This window comes from Ochotona curzoniae, unplaced genomic scaffold, assembly GCF_017591425.1.
Source record: "Ochotona curzoniae isolate NIBS_2020 unplaced genomic scaffold, NIBS_Ocur_1.0 contig_64, whole genome shotgun sequence".
Lineage (NCBI taxonomy): Eukaryota > Metazoa > Chordata > Mammalia > Lagomorpha > Ochotonidae > Ochotona > Ochotona curzoniae.
This window is the reverse complement of record NW_024466502.1, coordinates 47,337,944-47,353,140: the sequence shown is the minus strand read 5'-3', so window position 1 is coordinate 47,353,140 and position 15,197 is coordinate 47,337,944. Positions and strand designations below refer to the sequence as shown.

The following is a 15,197-nucleotide window of genomic DNA, read 5'->3' as shown; positions in this document are numbered from 1 at the left end:
TGGGTCTAAAACATCACATTTTAAAATTTTGTTCTAACTTTTCTACAAGTTAGGATATCTTATGGTTTCATCGGAAATACAAGAGAACTTTTAAAAGTTGGAATATTGGATTAAAAATTATTTTTATTTGATCTACACATAAAAGCAGTATCAAGATTCATGAAAAATTTGGAAAAATTACCTGTGTATTTCAAGGGTTTTGCACCAAAATAAATTTACCATTTAGTTTTGTTTTCCATAAAATTTTTAAAGTAACTTCTACAGGCTTTATGTTTGGTATATAAAACATTTGTTTAAGTGTTCTATCAAATCTGAATGATTCTCTTATAAAAAATTTATTCCTAATCGATAAATATTTTTGAAAATAGAATTTGTTTTAAAATACTATTAAAAATCTAAAGTTGGTTTCTAGGTATGTCTTTGGGTATGACTTTTTGAGAAGTACTGTGGAGAAAACTTTGCCTGCATGAAATCACGTCAGATTTGTTTTTCCCAGTTTGTGTTCAGGGGTATAGATTGGGCATAATTTCCTTGTTTATTTCCTGATTCTTCTTTCATTATTACATACAATTTTGGATGGCATCTTTCCATTTTTAAGATGATATTACAAATAAAATGCAAAAAGACCAGAAATTTTACTGCTTTTAATTTTGTTAAAAACACGTGTTGTTATTCTCTCACAAATGGCAAACTAGATTTTGAAAAGAAAAATTAATGGACTTCATTTTTTATTTGTGGAAACTGAGTTGTGATAGCTTGTTCATGTTATACATTTCTAGATGACTTGTTTAAAGTGCATAAAGCAAAACCAACATTGAAATGGAGACAGTCGTTTGAAAGTTATTTGAAGACAATGCCTCCCTACTACCTTGGGGTAAGGTTATTATCTTATAAAAAAAAACTTGTTTTAAATTTTGTAATTTGTTTATAGCTTAGATGTTATAGTCTGTTGTAGATTAAATAGCAGGATAATATGTAGAATATATGTAATAACAAAGTTTTCTGAGATTTACAGAATGTGTGAGAATCATGAGAATGTGTATGTACTACTTAATCCAGGCTGGGTGCTGTTCAGAATGCTTTTGTGTGTTAATATCTAATTCATACAGTCATGCTATAAGGTTGAAATGCTTGTTACTTTTACTTTATTATTTTTATTGTAATACAAAGGTCTATTTATAAGTTTCATTGGGAGTCCTATTTGTATTCCAGAGTAGAGGCTCATGCTGTGTGATACCTTTACTTCCTGGTATGATAGTTTCCCCTTGTGTAGTTCATATATGTTCTTTGCATTTTGGCTGTCTTATATCAGAGAAAATGTATGATACTTGTCCTTTTCAGACTGGCCCTTTTCACTAAGCATAATGGTTGCCAGCTGGGACCATTTTGTTACAAATGGTTAGATTTCATTCTTTTTTTATAGCTGAGTAGTATTCCTTAGAGTAGATATACCACATAGTTAACAAAATACTCTACTGGGGGCCTGGCACAGTAGTCTAGTGTCTCAAGTCCTCACGTTGCATGTGCCAGGATCCCATATGGGTGCTGGTTCTAATTCTGGCTGCTGGGATCCTGCAGCCATGTGGGAGACCTGGAAAAAGCTTTTGACACCTGCCTTTGGATCAGCTCCACTATGGCTGTTGCAGCCACTTGTGGAGTGAACCAGCAGATATAAGATCTTTCTGTCTATGCTTCTCTCTGTAAATCTTACTTCAGAATAAAAATAAATGAATCTTAAAATAAAATGAACAACTGCACTAATGGTCTTATCTATGATTACACTCTAGTTTTCCAAAAGAGTATGGCTCTATGAGAAAACATTTATCCACCTAAAACGGTGTTCCTGGAGATTTGGAAGAGTGTTCAACAAAACAATTTTAGATTATTGAAAAGGTGGCTCTTTAAAGAGATTTGTTTATTCTTGAAGCTCACGTTTACAGAGAGAAAAGGAGATCTTCATCTGCTGGCCTGCTCAGCTGGCTGCAACAGCCAGCACGGTGCATGGCCGAAGCCAGGAGCTTGTTCTAATCTCCCACATGGGTGAAGGCCCAAGTACTTGATTCATCTGCCATTGCCTTTCCAGGCCATGAGCAGGGAACTGGATTAGAAGTGCAATAGGCAGGGAACAGCCCAGGGTCCATGCAGAATGCCAGCATCACAGCTTCTTAAAAAGATGTGTGCTGAAACCACTTTTAAGCATTACTTCTCCTTTTTAAACTGTTATAGCATCTGGCTATAACCAATCTCTTAATGGTTCCTAGTATAAGTAGATTAATTTTTTGATCTTTGAAAATCATAATAATGTTATAGTTTGAAGAGAAGTTATGTTGAATGACTTGCCTACAGCAATTGTAAAGAGGGGAAGAGGAAGAAACATTTTGAGTAGGAACTAGTACGGACACTGACTTTGTTTATTTTGTAACAACTGTGAGGTGTTAAACCAGATTTGATGTTCATTCTAGGTTGACACCAGTGCTCATACACTTTCTAATACAGTAGTGGTTATTGTTTTTTTGGCTGTGTCCCATTCACAAATGTTAGCTGCTCCTGCTGGTTGTATTTTTGGCTGCACAAAGTAGTTCTCAATCGCTTTACAATTGCATTTTTTCACTATATCTCATCCATTATAAATATTAGGCTAATTCCTCTTCATACTTATTGTAAGATTTTGTTTTTTTTCAGTATAGCCAATGATAGGAATGATTAATGCATATTGAATGCTTGATGTATGTCTGCTGCTTTTATAAGTGTTTTTCAGTTATTTAATTCTTTAATGCTATGACAAACCTAAAAGGATAGGTACTGTTATTATTATTATTCCTGCTACACAAATGAAAAATTAATCACAGAGGTTCTGTAAGCTGGTTCACCCATATACACAGCGGGTAGGTGAACCATACCCAGGGTAGAAATAGAAATCTTGTGTTTTCCCTGTCCTCTGCACATGTTTCTTTTTTGTTCTTTTCCTTCCTTCCCTCCTTGCTTCCCTCTCTTCCTCACTCGCTACCTTCCTTTCCTTCCCTCACTCCCTCTTTCCCTTTTGCTTTTTTTTCCCTTTCCTTTTCTTCCTATCTTTTCTTTTTTTTCTTCTTTCTCTCTCTCTTTCTTTTCACTTATTTATTTAATTGAAAGGCATGGGTAACACAGAGAGAGTTCTTCATTGGCTGATTTCTTCCACAAATGGCCACAATGACACCAGGACTGACTGAGCCAAGCAGAAGCCAGGCGCTTGCTTCTCTCTGGTTTCTCATGTGAGTGTTGGGGTCCAAACCTCTGCTGCTTTTCCAGAGATACTAGCAGAGACCTGGATTGGAAGTGGAGCATCTGAGACACTAATGAGCTCCCATATAGAATGCCAGAGCTTTAGGTAGCAGCTTAATGGGCTACCCAACAATGCTAGCCCGTCATGTGTTAAAATTTTTAAAAATCTACATTGTAATGGGTCTGTTGTTCATCTTACCCAAATTTAGTTCTGTCTTACGACAATACTAAGCATTGCAGTACTTCATCCTTAGTGCTGAAGGAATGATTTATTTTTAACTGTTTCAGATTGCTTTTCATGCCACTGACAAACATTTTGCTGAAATGTAAATATAATTAAATCACTTCTTTATGGGCCTGGCACCGTGGCCTAGTGGCTAAAGTCCTCGGATTGGCATAGCATCGGCCCTTGCGCTCACTTGGGGAGTGAATCGTGGGATGGAAGATCTTCCTCTCTGTCTCTCCTCTCTGTATATCCGCCTTTCCAATAAAAATAAAATAAATCTTTTAAAAAAAATACTTCCTTATTGAGAAAAAATGGAGAAATTTCTCTACATGGAAACATGTAATTTTAAGTTTGTTGAATAATGCTTGCTTCTTTCCTGTAGCCCTTGAAGAAAGCTGTTAGAATGATGGGAGCACCTAACCTAATAGCAGACAGTATGGAATATGGACTTAGTTACAGTGTCATCTCATACCTCAAAAAGTTGAGTCAACAGGTAATTTAAGAAAGTTAATGAGTCTAAGTTTTTCAGTGTTTTGGCAAAGTTAGTGTGCTAGAAACTACTGATGGTTAAATGGAATTCCATTTTGTTGATATTACATTTTAAAGCCTCATGTGTCATATATTAATATAATTCTGCCTATGATGCCTATAATATAATTCTGTCTATGATCTGCTTGTTTTCAAATGTTATTTTTACGGTTTTATAATTCCCACTTATGAAAATACTTCCTTAATATGACCTAGATTTCCTGCATGGGAACAGTTTTTTTATGGAAATTATGTTAGAAACCCCTCCCCCCTTTGTGAAAAAAGCAGCAATTTCCTTTTCTTTGTGTTGTAGAACCTGTAGATTTTTATTTAAAAAATAGGGGTTTCTTTTAAAATGTTTTTAGAAAGAATACGTTTTATTATTCTGGACATAAATCACATTAAGCGATCCTATGATAGATTGAACTGGCCACAGTTGTCTTGAAAAACACAGTACTTTTGACACTTCTACCTTAACTGCTAGTTAAAGTGCAGTTTGGGAGGAGTCAAAACACTGCTGTTCACTTCCTGTTGATAAATTGTGCACAATTTGCCATATCCTTGTGTACATGTTAATGCAATATCTTTAGGTAACTTGATGAGATTGCTGTTTTTGTAATTTTTCGCAATCTCTGATTTAGGGATATTCATTTTCATGTCGGGTGCTTTTACATGTCATAGGTGTAAGTGTAGTTGGAATTAATAAATAACTAATTGAAATTGTACTTGTTTGTTCTTTTAAAAATTTAGAATTGTAATGATTTAAAGCCATTGCTTGAGCTTCACATTTTTAGGTGCTTTTGAATATATAGTAAGTTTATAGAAGACTAGCTATTGATATTTGGTTTATCAAGTTAGTCATATCAATATAACTACTGTTTGTTTTCACTTTAGGCCAAAATAGAATCTGATCGAGTCATTGGATCTGTAGGTAAAAAAGTAGTACAAGAAACTGGTATTAAAGTCCGAAGTCGATCCCATGGTTCGTCAATGGCATATAGAAAAGATTTTCAACAACTCCTTCAGGGAATTTCAGAGGATGTCCCTCACAGACTGCTGGATCTTAATATGAAGGAATACACTGGGTTCCAAGTTGCTTTGCTAAATAAGGTATAAATCAAATAAATTTAGCACTGTTCTAGCTATGTTGTGTTATGTTGTTGAGTAAATTCACTTTTGTTCATTGTCATTCAGTTTGTCTAAATTTGAAGAAAGTACTTTTGTGTCTGCAGAATAATGATCATTATGTTATCATTGAGTCATTAAATGTTAGTTAAAACAAATTTACATGATATGAGTTGATGAAAAGTAGAGAACCTCATGTATTTCACAGATGAGGAACAAGCGTAGAGATTGTCCAAAGTTATTTTGCTGAACTTTGCAGAACTTGGACTTTTGACCCACAAACAATTTATGAATATTCTTGACAAAATAGCGTTATCCTGACAGCCTTTCTGTAGAAATAGGAAACTGATTCTAAAATTTATGTGGAAATGGAAATGTTCTTACATAGTTAAAGCAATTTTGGAAAGCAAGGATAAAGTTAGAAACCTTATACCATCTGACTTTAAAATTTACTGTGAAGCTGTAGTGGTGAACACTGATTTAGCATAAAGATTAATTCAGTTCAGTAGAAAAGAGGAGTACAGATGAATACCCTCACACATATAGTCAATTTTTAACAGGTGCTAAAAAAATTTAGTGGGTGTGAAAGCAGTCTTAAGTAGGTCACTCTGGAGCAATTAGATGTTGTGTTAGTAACAGGTTTTAAAGCATAACAGAAAACATGAAACAAAGTTGATAAATTGAGCTTCATTAAGATTTTAAAAATTGTGCTCTTCCAAGAAACTTTAAAATGAACAGACAAGCTGCATATATACTTAGGAGACAAGAATACATACAGTAAAGGACTTGTATCAGATATATCACAGACATGTCCAACTCTAATAAAAAGACAAATGTCCCAGTAAAAATGGGAAAAATACTGAATTCATTAAAGATATACAAGTGAAAATGGTCACACAAGAGATAATCAATTCTTAGCTGATAAAGAGATACAAATTAAAATCAAAATGAGAATCTACTTTATACCTTGTAAAATGACTAAAATTTGTGGCTAAAAAACATCCATTGTTGGTGAGTATGTGGAAAACTGAAATAGCTAACTGATGGAGAATAGTTAGCAGTTTAAGAAATTAAATATGTATTTACCTTAAAATTGGCTACTCCACTTATAGATACCTATGTAAGAAAGATGAACATGTATGTCTGTGTACATACAGCCTTGTATGTCCGTCAGTGTTCACATATGGAAGCATTATTTATAATGCTAAAATCAATCAGATATCCATCAACTTGTGATGTAATGGCATTGGTGTGGCATGTCCATACAGTAAATTATTCCAGAATGAAAAGAAGATGCTATGATACATAAGGAACATAATACTCATTGGAAGAAGCCAGATACAGAAACTTAGATATTACAAGAAGTACAGTGATTGCCTGGGAATAAGAATAGATAATAACTACCAATGGGTATAGGAAACTTTATAGAGTGGTGTGTGGTAATGGTTTGATGAGTATAAATTTATCAACACTCATCCAAGTGTGTTCTTACAGAATATGATTTTGTGGCATTTAAGTTACATCAAAGCTATTTCATAGACCCGTTGATCGTTAAAATTTTGAGATTGGTTTTTATTTAAGTAAACTAACTTCTATCAAAAATGTAATAGAAATCTTTAGACTTTTAATATGGACTTAAGATTACATGAGGATAGTTGTATTTACTACAAAATTTTCATCTTTTGGTCCTAAATTAGTGCTTTTTAAGATTATGTCATGTTTTTATTTTTTGAGTTAACTAATATGTGTGACTTATTTCTAAACTAACTGCAGGCTGGAAATTTTAATCTGTTTTAACTCTCTTTGAAAATAAATTTTGTCCTTGAATGTTTTTCAATAGGATTTGAAGCCTCAAACGTTTAGAAATGCCTATGACATACCAAGACGTAATCTTTTGGATCACTTGACGAGAATGAGATCTAATCTTTTGAAGAGCACTCGTAAATTTCTTAAAGGACAGGATGAAGGTTAAATTTTATAGTTCTAATATTAGTGATATTTGTGTGTAATTTTTCTTTATAGCCTGAGAAAATATAGCATGATAATATAAATGTAAAGATTTAGTACAATAAGTGTTACATTTTTATTGTAAAGTTAAACCAGTGAAGTCAAATATAAGTGATTCCAGATGCTCTCTCTTCCCTCCTGGTGTCACTGTTGCTTGTAACTGCTCCCCAGAGGTAACAGCCTTTGTTGTCAGTTTAGTTTCCTTTTTGCACTTTACTCAGATGTTTATATGCAGATGAGTACATACAAGCATGTTCTTTTGATGTATTTGTATTCAATGGCTTAACTCTGTATGACTGGTACATGGCATGTTCTGAAATTTCCTTCAGCTATGTTCATGGCATCTGCTGCAAATCAAGTCAGATGAGAACTTACCCCTTGCTTTAAAATTCTAACTATAGTTTCACATTGAAGGGTTGTTTATATGGCTTCGCTTTTCTACTGTACTACATTTTATTGCTTTCTTTTCTGAAATTTCGTAATGAAGCTTTGGAGCAAAAGAGTTAGGCCTTTCATAATAAATTTATATATGCTGCAATATTTTTTGCTTTGTTTGGAAGTGAAAACCATTTTAAGTTTTATTTTTAAAATGTAGACTTTGTCTTAATATTTATATTACAGCAAACTAAAATATGTTGTTAAGGGAGAATATGATCTTGAATAACACTGGGTAGCATTTATAGATTTGATAACTGGATGGATTGAAATTTAACTTCTAATGTATTTTTATTTTTATTTTTTTTTTTTAAGATCAAGTACACAGTGTTCCTATAGCACAAATGGGGAATTACCAGGAATACCTCAAGCAAGTACCTTCTCCACTGAGAGAACTTGATCCCGATCAACCTCGACGGTTGCATACGTTTGGCAACCCATTTAAGCTGGATAAAAAGGTAAAGTTTGAAGAGTTCCATTATGTAATGTATTTGCGGTGTGTATTTGTCAATTTCACAGCCTCTTAATTTAGCTAAAGTATATTTTCCTGATTGTCTAAGAAACTGAGCGATTATAGTTAAAATAGATGCTACTTTAAATTTATGTTATTTGAAAGAGAGATAGGGACACACAGGGATAGTCTACCACCTGCTGTTCACCCTCCAAGTGCCCATCATAGCTCAGGCTGAAGCTGGGAGCTGGGAACTCAGGCCAGGACCAGCTGCTTAAAACATCAGCTGTTGCCTTCCAGAGCCAAGAACTTCATCCTTGTTTCCCACATAGGTAGCAGGGACCTAAGTACTTGGCCCATCAACTTCTACCTTCCCAGTCACTTTAACAAGAAGCTGCATTGCAAGTGGAGCAGCAAGACTTGAACTGGCTCTCCAAAATGGAATGCCAACATAGCAAGCAGCAGCCTAAGCCATTCTGTGTAATGCTAACACCTCAAGTAGTGTTTTGACCACTATACCATACCCACCCCAAAATACCATTGTTTTAATTGGAGTTGGGATTAGTTCTACCATTTTAGAATAGAATATAAATCCATAACAATTGTATTCTTTTTGTTAAAACTAGAATGGCTAGATGGTTACCAAAGGGCTTGAAGAGAAGGAAAAGGGTGGGGAAAAGGATATTAAGTGTCAGTTAGGTGGGTGTAACCTATTACATTGTATGGTGATCATAGTTTAAATATGTTGTGTTGCATATTTAAACAGAGTCTTTACATTGTCATCATGCAAAATAGAGTGCTTAACTTGTGAGACTGTAGATTTATTAGCTTGATTGAATGTTTGGTGTGTGTTTGCGTGTGCGTGTGTGGAGAACAAAATACCATGCTATACCCCATAAATATACACAATTTGCTAATTAAAAAATAAGTGAAAATAGATATTTAAAAATTGTATGTAAACTCAAAATTGGTTTTTAGGGTATGATGATAGATGAAGCAGATGAATTTGTGGCTGGACCTCAGAATAAACATAAGCGACCAGGTGAACCAAATATGCAAGGGATCCCTAAGCGACGTCGGTGCATGTCTCCTCTCTTGAGAGGCAGGCAGCAGAATCCTGTCGTGAATAATCATATTGGAGGCAAAGGACCACCTGCACCTGCGGCTCAAGCACAGCCAGACCTCACTAAGCCCCTTCCTCTTCATAACAGTAAGATTTTTTAAAACATGTTTTTGGTGCTGTTTGAGTTCTTCATTATAGAAGAAATTTTTGCTCTAGATTTTAAGAATTTGCTAAAGATTTTAAGAGAAGCTTTTCTAAAGTAGCATGTAATAATTCTTGTATGTATTTCTAGTGAACATTTTATATATTCATGATGCTTCATTAGCTATCATTTTCTAAAATATTTGTGAATCTCAAAGTTTTTCAAAGTAGTTTTGAAAGAATCATCAGTTTTAGTAACTAATTAATAAATAGGCTATTTTGGTTAATGTATTCAGTGACCGAGACAGTAGTGATCTTTGCCCTCATTTATGATGAGCAAGGAAAGACAGTTATTGCATAGTTATAAATGTTAAAAAAGAAGTCAGATATATTGTGGAAACTTTTGACAAGAGGTTTTAAATTAGTTTGTGATGTCAGTCACTTTTCCTGAGGAAGTTATATTTTAACTGACCTTGAAAGATTGATGAGAATTGAATGAAAATATGCATTTGCTTATACTAAAGAGATAATTTAAGAAGACTATGTGTACAATTAGTAATAAGAAAAGTGTTAAGGGAATGCATAATTCTAGTGTAGTGTGGATATTGAATATGAGGTCCATGAGTACCAAAAGATAAAATGCCAGAAAAGATGGGGCCTTAGAAGGTGCTGTGAAGATTCTGTACTTTATGTTAAGGACACTTAGAACTCACTGAAAGATTTTGAGAGATGTGGCCTGGTCTACCATTTCATAAAAACTAGCCTGACTGTAATTTGTGAATTGTTACGAAAGAGCAAAAATGAACATAGAGAATCGTTAATGAATGGATTTATTAATTGTAAGTAGTTATCATTCCTGGGTTATTATGATATCTTAAAGGAGAGAAACCAAATATTGTGTACCTTCTGGTGGGATTACACAATGCTGCCACTGAAGTAGTAGTCTCGGTCAAATTTTAGGATTTCTTTTTAAAGATTTATTTATTTTTATTATAAAAGCAGATTTACAGAGAGAAGGAGACAGAAAGATCTTCCATCCAAGGGTTCCTCCTCATGAGGCCTCAACAGCCAGAGCTGAGCCAATCCAAAGCCAACAGCCAGGACCTTCTTTCGGGTCTCTCACCTGAGTGTAGGGTCCCAAGGATTTGGGCTGTCTTGACTGCTTTCCCAGGCTACAAACAGGGAGCTGAAAGGGAAGTAGAGCATCTGGGATACGAACTGGCACCCATACAGGATCCTGGTGCATGCAAGGCGAGGACTTTAGCCAATAGGTTTCCGTGCTGGGTCCTTGATCCAGTTTTAAAAAGTGAGGAAAAGATATCAAATAGTCAGGCTCCAGACTTAGCTAGCAATTGATAGGAAATACAGAGGATAAAAAAAACGTAACATGATAAAACAGGGATATAATTAGCAAAATCTAGACTGTAGGAAATGCTGCAGAACAAGTGTATCTGTTAGTTCTCCTTTCATTCCCCATGAAAAATACATAAGCACAAACAGAAGTACAGAGGGATTTTATAGAAAAAAAGGGTTGTTAAGAGGCTTATCAAGTCCAGTATGAGTATACAGGCTCAAATGGGCCCTGGACCAAATAAATATCAAACTTTTCAGCAAGAGAAAAAAAAGGCAGTTGAAGAATGTAAACTCTGACATAGTGTCTGTGATGTTAAATAGCTACTATACATGTTCAGGGGGAAGTTAGAAAACTGAGGGGAGAGAAACTCAGGATCTGGCTGGCAATGAGATTATTTGTATCTGAGAAGTAACTGAATATTGTCTCATTGGGTATTGGGCCAGACAAGGGAAGCATCTGTTCTGCAGCACTTGGGGAGGACCAGGAAGCAGGGGAAGGCATGATGTGCATGGAAGTACATATTGGAAATTCCACAGCAAAAGATGAGTATTTGAGTCCTAAACTCAAATTGAGTAAGATCTCATCAAGGAGAAACTAGAAGGGAAAAAAAGTGAAGTCCAGAACAAAATGTTAAAAATGTTAGTGTTAAGAATGGAAAACAGAAAAGGAAAAAATCTGATAGGAGAATATAGTGAAGAATTTAACATCATAGAAGCTGAAGGGAACTAGAATGGATTTTTGGTACTCAGTTGCTCAATAAGATAGGTCAGTTAGAGGAGTAGAAAGATTGTGTCAGTAACATGAAAGATGTGTTTAAGGGCTGTTGTGTTGCAACCACTAGAGAGGCAGAATTGAAAATGAAGGCATGAGCACCAAGGCAAAAGGGAGTGTTCTAGACTGCTGTTGAAAGACAGCTACTTCAATTGAGTGGCACGGGTTTGGGTACACATTTAGTAAGGCAAGGTAGAGGAAGTTCCTGGACTACAACTTTGTAATGAATGCTAGGTGACTTTCCCCCACCCCTGTGACACAGGAAGTATGCTGCTGAGGGGGAAGGGATGTCAGAGTGAGTCAGATTGAAGAGGGTGGTGGAAGTTAAAGTAATCTTTGCAGAAGAGGAAGAAAAGTTTGTGCAAGATTGCTGGGCAGTGCTGAAGATGAACAAACTGGTGATTGTGACCACTTGGTAGAGCTCCATCAATGCTTGTCACTTTGAAATGAAGGTCATAAGGAAGCAGATACAGTCACTAAGTTTGAGGTATTGCTTAGCAGGGATTCTAGGAGGACCAGGGAACAAGAGAATAAATGACATTGATAATAGTGATATATCGTGAGAGATAGGTCTGATAGGTAAGAAAGGCACAGGGTGGAACAGCTCTGATTCAAAGGAGGGAGAAAGTAGAGATGTTTCTGAGATAGAGGCTTGGCTGAGTCAAAGAGCATTAGCCAGGGCCCTGCAAAAATGAGGACTAGGCTCTTTGATTCCTGAATTTTGGTTGGATGAATGGACAGACAGCATGTAAGCAGAGTGTTCTTTAGAGTTTAGGAATTGGGGATGGGAGGCAGATTCTTGACAGGTGGGCTGCTTAGTCCAGGTGCCCACCATGGCACTTGTCACACTTTAACGTACCTCTGAAGCACCTGGGGGTCTAGCTAACCCACAGATAATGGGGCTCAAAATGAAACTTTGCAGCAAGCTCTCTAATGATGTTAATGCTGCTTGTCCACAGACTATGCTGAGTAGCTAGGATCTGAAATCAGTGGGTGAGAGGAAGGCATTGAACCAGATGCCAAAGATACCACTGGCTACAAAAGTGCCCTGAAGTTCAGTGTAAGGTAGTAATGAGGCAAGTGAGATGAGCCTCAGAATAGCAATCATTTTTTACAAGAATGCCTGGAATAAATTATGGAATGACACGGGGAGGCCACACACTAAGTGACATTGCGTCCCGATTTTAATTGTGTGGGGATTATTTGAGGGAATGCAATTTCTACTCCAGGTCTCTAAAGAAGTGAATTTTTTTTTTTTTGAGACCTGGATTTCGCTTAAATTGCACAATATTGTAGGGAGTATTCAATGAAGAGGAATTAGGAATTGTGCTGTTCTAAAGCTAGATTTAGGAAGGATTCAGGCATTCAGAGGATTGCAGGGCTGGGTGTACAGGGAAGTATGGGTAAATCAGGAACTGACATTTAGAGATAGTAAGAGAGGACAGCAGAAATGAATTTAGGTGAAGTCTGGAGCTTGATGATTAATTGAGAACTTAGAATTAGAATTCAACTACTTTTCTGTGGGGAGAAAGTAATAATTGGCATGAACTGGCTATTTTGCATGCTTGTGAGGCTAATAGTCTGATGAACTGCAGGAGGCAGCATGTTGCTCTGCATTGTTCAACTCATGCTTACAAGAGAAGGGTGTGCTGCTGAGAAGCATGACCTGTGTGTTCTCTGCAGAATTTGCGAAAGTCAAAGTTGTTCTGTTTACTCTTGCCTCTAAAGTAGAATAGATCCATTGGAATGAGCTAGAATTCTTGAGGGTAAAGATGACCTTGGTAATTTTAATCACATGTATTTCACTAACATATTAAAAACCTTCTTCAATAAAATGTTAAAGAACAAAACAGAACTAAAAGCTAGTTGGAATTGGTTTTTCTTTTTTGGTATTTTTTCCCTAAGGAAAAGGTAAACAGATTTTGTGACAATTATGAATGTGATACATTAAAATCCACCATGTCTTTGGCAAAGCTTAAGAGCCACATCATGTCATTTGTTAATTTACCTTAATCAAAGATATCAATTGTGATTTACTTGGAAGAGGTGCTTTACTTTCAGTGTGCTTTCAGCATTTTTTTCCCGTTTGTTTTTTAGTTTCAGAAGCTACTAATGATTCAACAGCGGATGATGTGATTGAAAATCATGTTACAGACCAACTTTCATCAGATGTTACACCAAATGCTATGGATACTGAATTTTCAACGTCATCTTCTCCAGCCAGTATACTGGAACGACCAACTAATCATACAGAGGCTCTTGGGCACGATCATTTAGGAACTAATGACCTCACTGTTGGTGGATTTTTAGAAAATCATGAGGAACCAAGAGATAAAGAACAGTGTGCCGAGGAGAATATACCAGCATCTTCACTCAGCAAAGGAAAGAAATTAATGCATTGCAGAAGCCATGAAGAGGTCAACACTGAATTAAAAGCACAAATAATGAAAGAAATCCGAAAACCAGGAAGAAGTATGTATAATTAAAGGCAAACTTCAGATTTGATTTCTGTATGTTGAATTAACTAAACATATAGATCTGATTCTAGAATTGGTTTTGAGCACTATTTGAATCATGTGTGTTGATTCTTTGTTCAGTATGTGATCACCGAATATCTGCTATTTCCAAGGTACTAGGTATGACAGGCAGTAAGAACTGGGAGCTGAAGAAAACTATATAAATAAGTTATATATGATTCCTGCCATGATGGACACCCATTGTCATGAGTGTTCTAACCACCAACCTCCCCAAATTAGAGTGAATATTATTAGATGATTTTATGTCTGTAAATATATTTTTGTTATAGAATGTATGTTAAAGATTTAAACTCATAGTGACTAGGGATGTGCTTATGCCAAAAAACAAAATGATATAAATATAGAAGCCCTTTATGGGAATATAACTCACTGTTATTTACATTCATTCAGAAAATGGTAACAGATCACTTGGTCTAATGGTGCAAAAATGACCCAGAGTGGTCCAGAAGTGGGTCAGACTCAGAACTTGGCATTTCGAAGCTAACTTGGCAAAATTGAATGTGAAAATGTGAAGTAGAAATAGCATCTTTAAATCATTTGGGTGTTTTTGTTTTTGTTTTTCATTTGTGTTAAATTTCAGTTTAGAATTTAAATTACAAAGATGGAGTTTAAAAAGGCCACTTCTTGTTTTCTTGTCATTAGTACTTCCAAAAAGCCGGTGTACCCTCATGTTTCTAAGCTTTATGCTAACACCTTCATGGGAACTTATCTGTAAAACATTGTTTGACAAGTTGTTGTAACTTTGTTGACACATACTTTTTAAAAAATGTGTTGTAAACCTCTGAGCAGTGAAATTTTATATAAATTATTTTTGTTTCAATATATCTCAATGTTGTAAGCCACTTAATTTTTCCTTTTGCTTCTCTCATTTTAAGAATATGAAAGAATCTTCACTTTACTGAAGCATGTGCAAGGCAGTTTACAAACAAGACTAATATTTTTACAAAATGTCATTAAGGAAGCGGCAAGGTAAATTTATTTTTTGCTTTCAAATTTAATGATGAATGAACCCACAGTTTGCACTCATATAGGAAATTGTTAATTGTATCTGTGTTTGTGCATGTTCATGACAAACTATGTAGAACTCCCCTCTACCCAAGTTGAAAGCAATTCACTTAAAAAGAAGCCACATAAACCTAAAAGGATTGTAGCTCATTTATCTATGTAAAGTATTAGATGGTTTCTTAATTTTTGCTTATCCTTCTCTGTAGCCTAAATTTTTGGCCTTTATATCTTAATCAATAATTAGATATAACTTTGAAAGACTTTGAGTGCACTTCTTACCTGAAAAGATGGTA

The 15,197-nt window shown here is 35.4% G+C and overlaps 1 protein-coding gene across 6 annotated transcripts in view; it reads left to right on the top strand.

The window, feature by feature from the left end:
• The window catches only part of INTS6 (integrator complex subunit 6), a 142,943-nt gene that overhangs the window by 59,258 nt on the left and 68,488 nt on the right, over positions 1 to 15,197 (top strand). For all 6 annotated transcript variants that reach the window (XR_005884945.1, XR_005884947.1, XR_005884946.1 and 3 more), the window contains 8 exons: positions 780 to 874; positions 3,870 to 3,980; positions 4,910 to 5,125; positions 6,981 to 7,107; positions 7,898 to 8,040; positions 9,012 to 9,243; positions 13,460 to 13,834; positions 14,775 to 14,868. Coding sequence is in view for 3 of the 6 variants with exons in the window: in XM_040991460.1 (XP_040847394.1) it covers positions 780 to 874; positions 3,870 to 3,980; positions 4,910 to 5,125; positions 6,981 to 7,107; positions 7,898 to 8,040; positions 9,012 to 9,243; positions 13,460 to 13,834; positions 14,775 to 14,868 (1,393 nt within the window). In the remaining 3 variants the exon portion in view is untranslated. The remainder of the gene's footprint in view (positions 1 to 779; positions 875 to 3,869; positions 3,981 to 4,909; positions 5,126 to 6,980; positions 7,108 to 7,897; positions 8,041 to 9,011; positions 9,244 to 13,459; positions 13,835 to 14,774; positions 14,869 to 15,197) is intronic.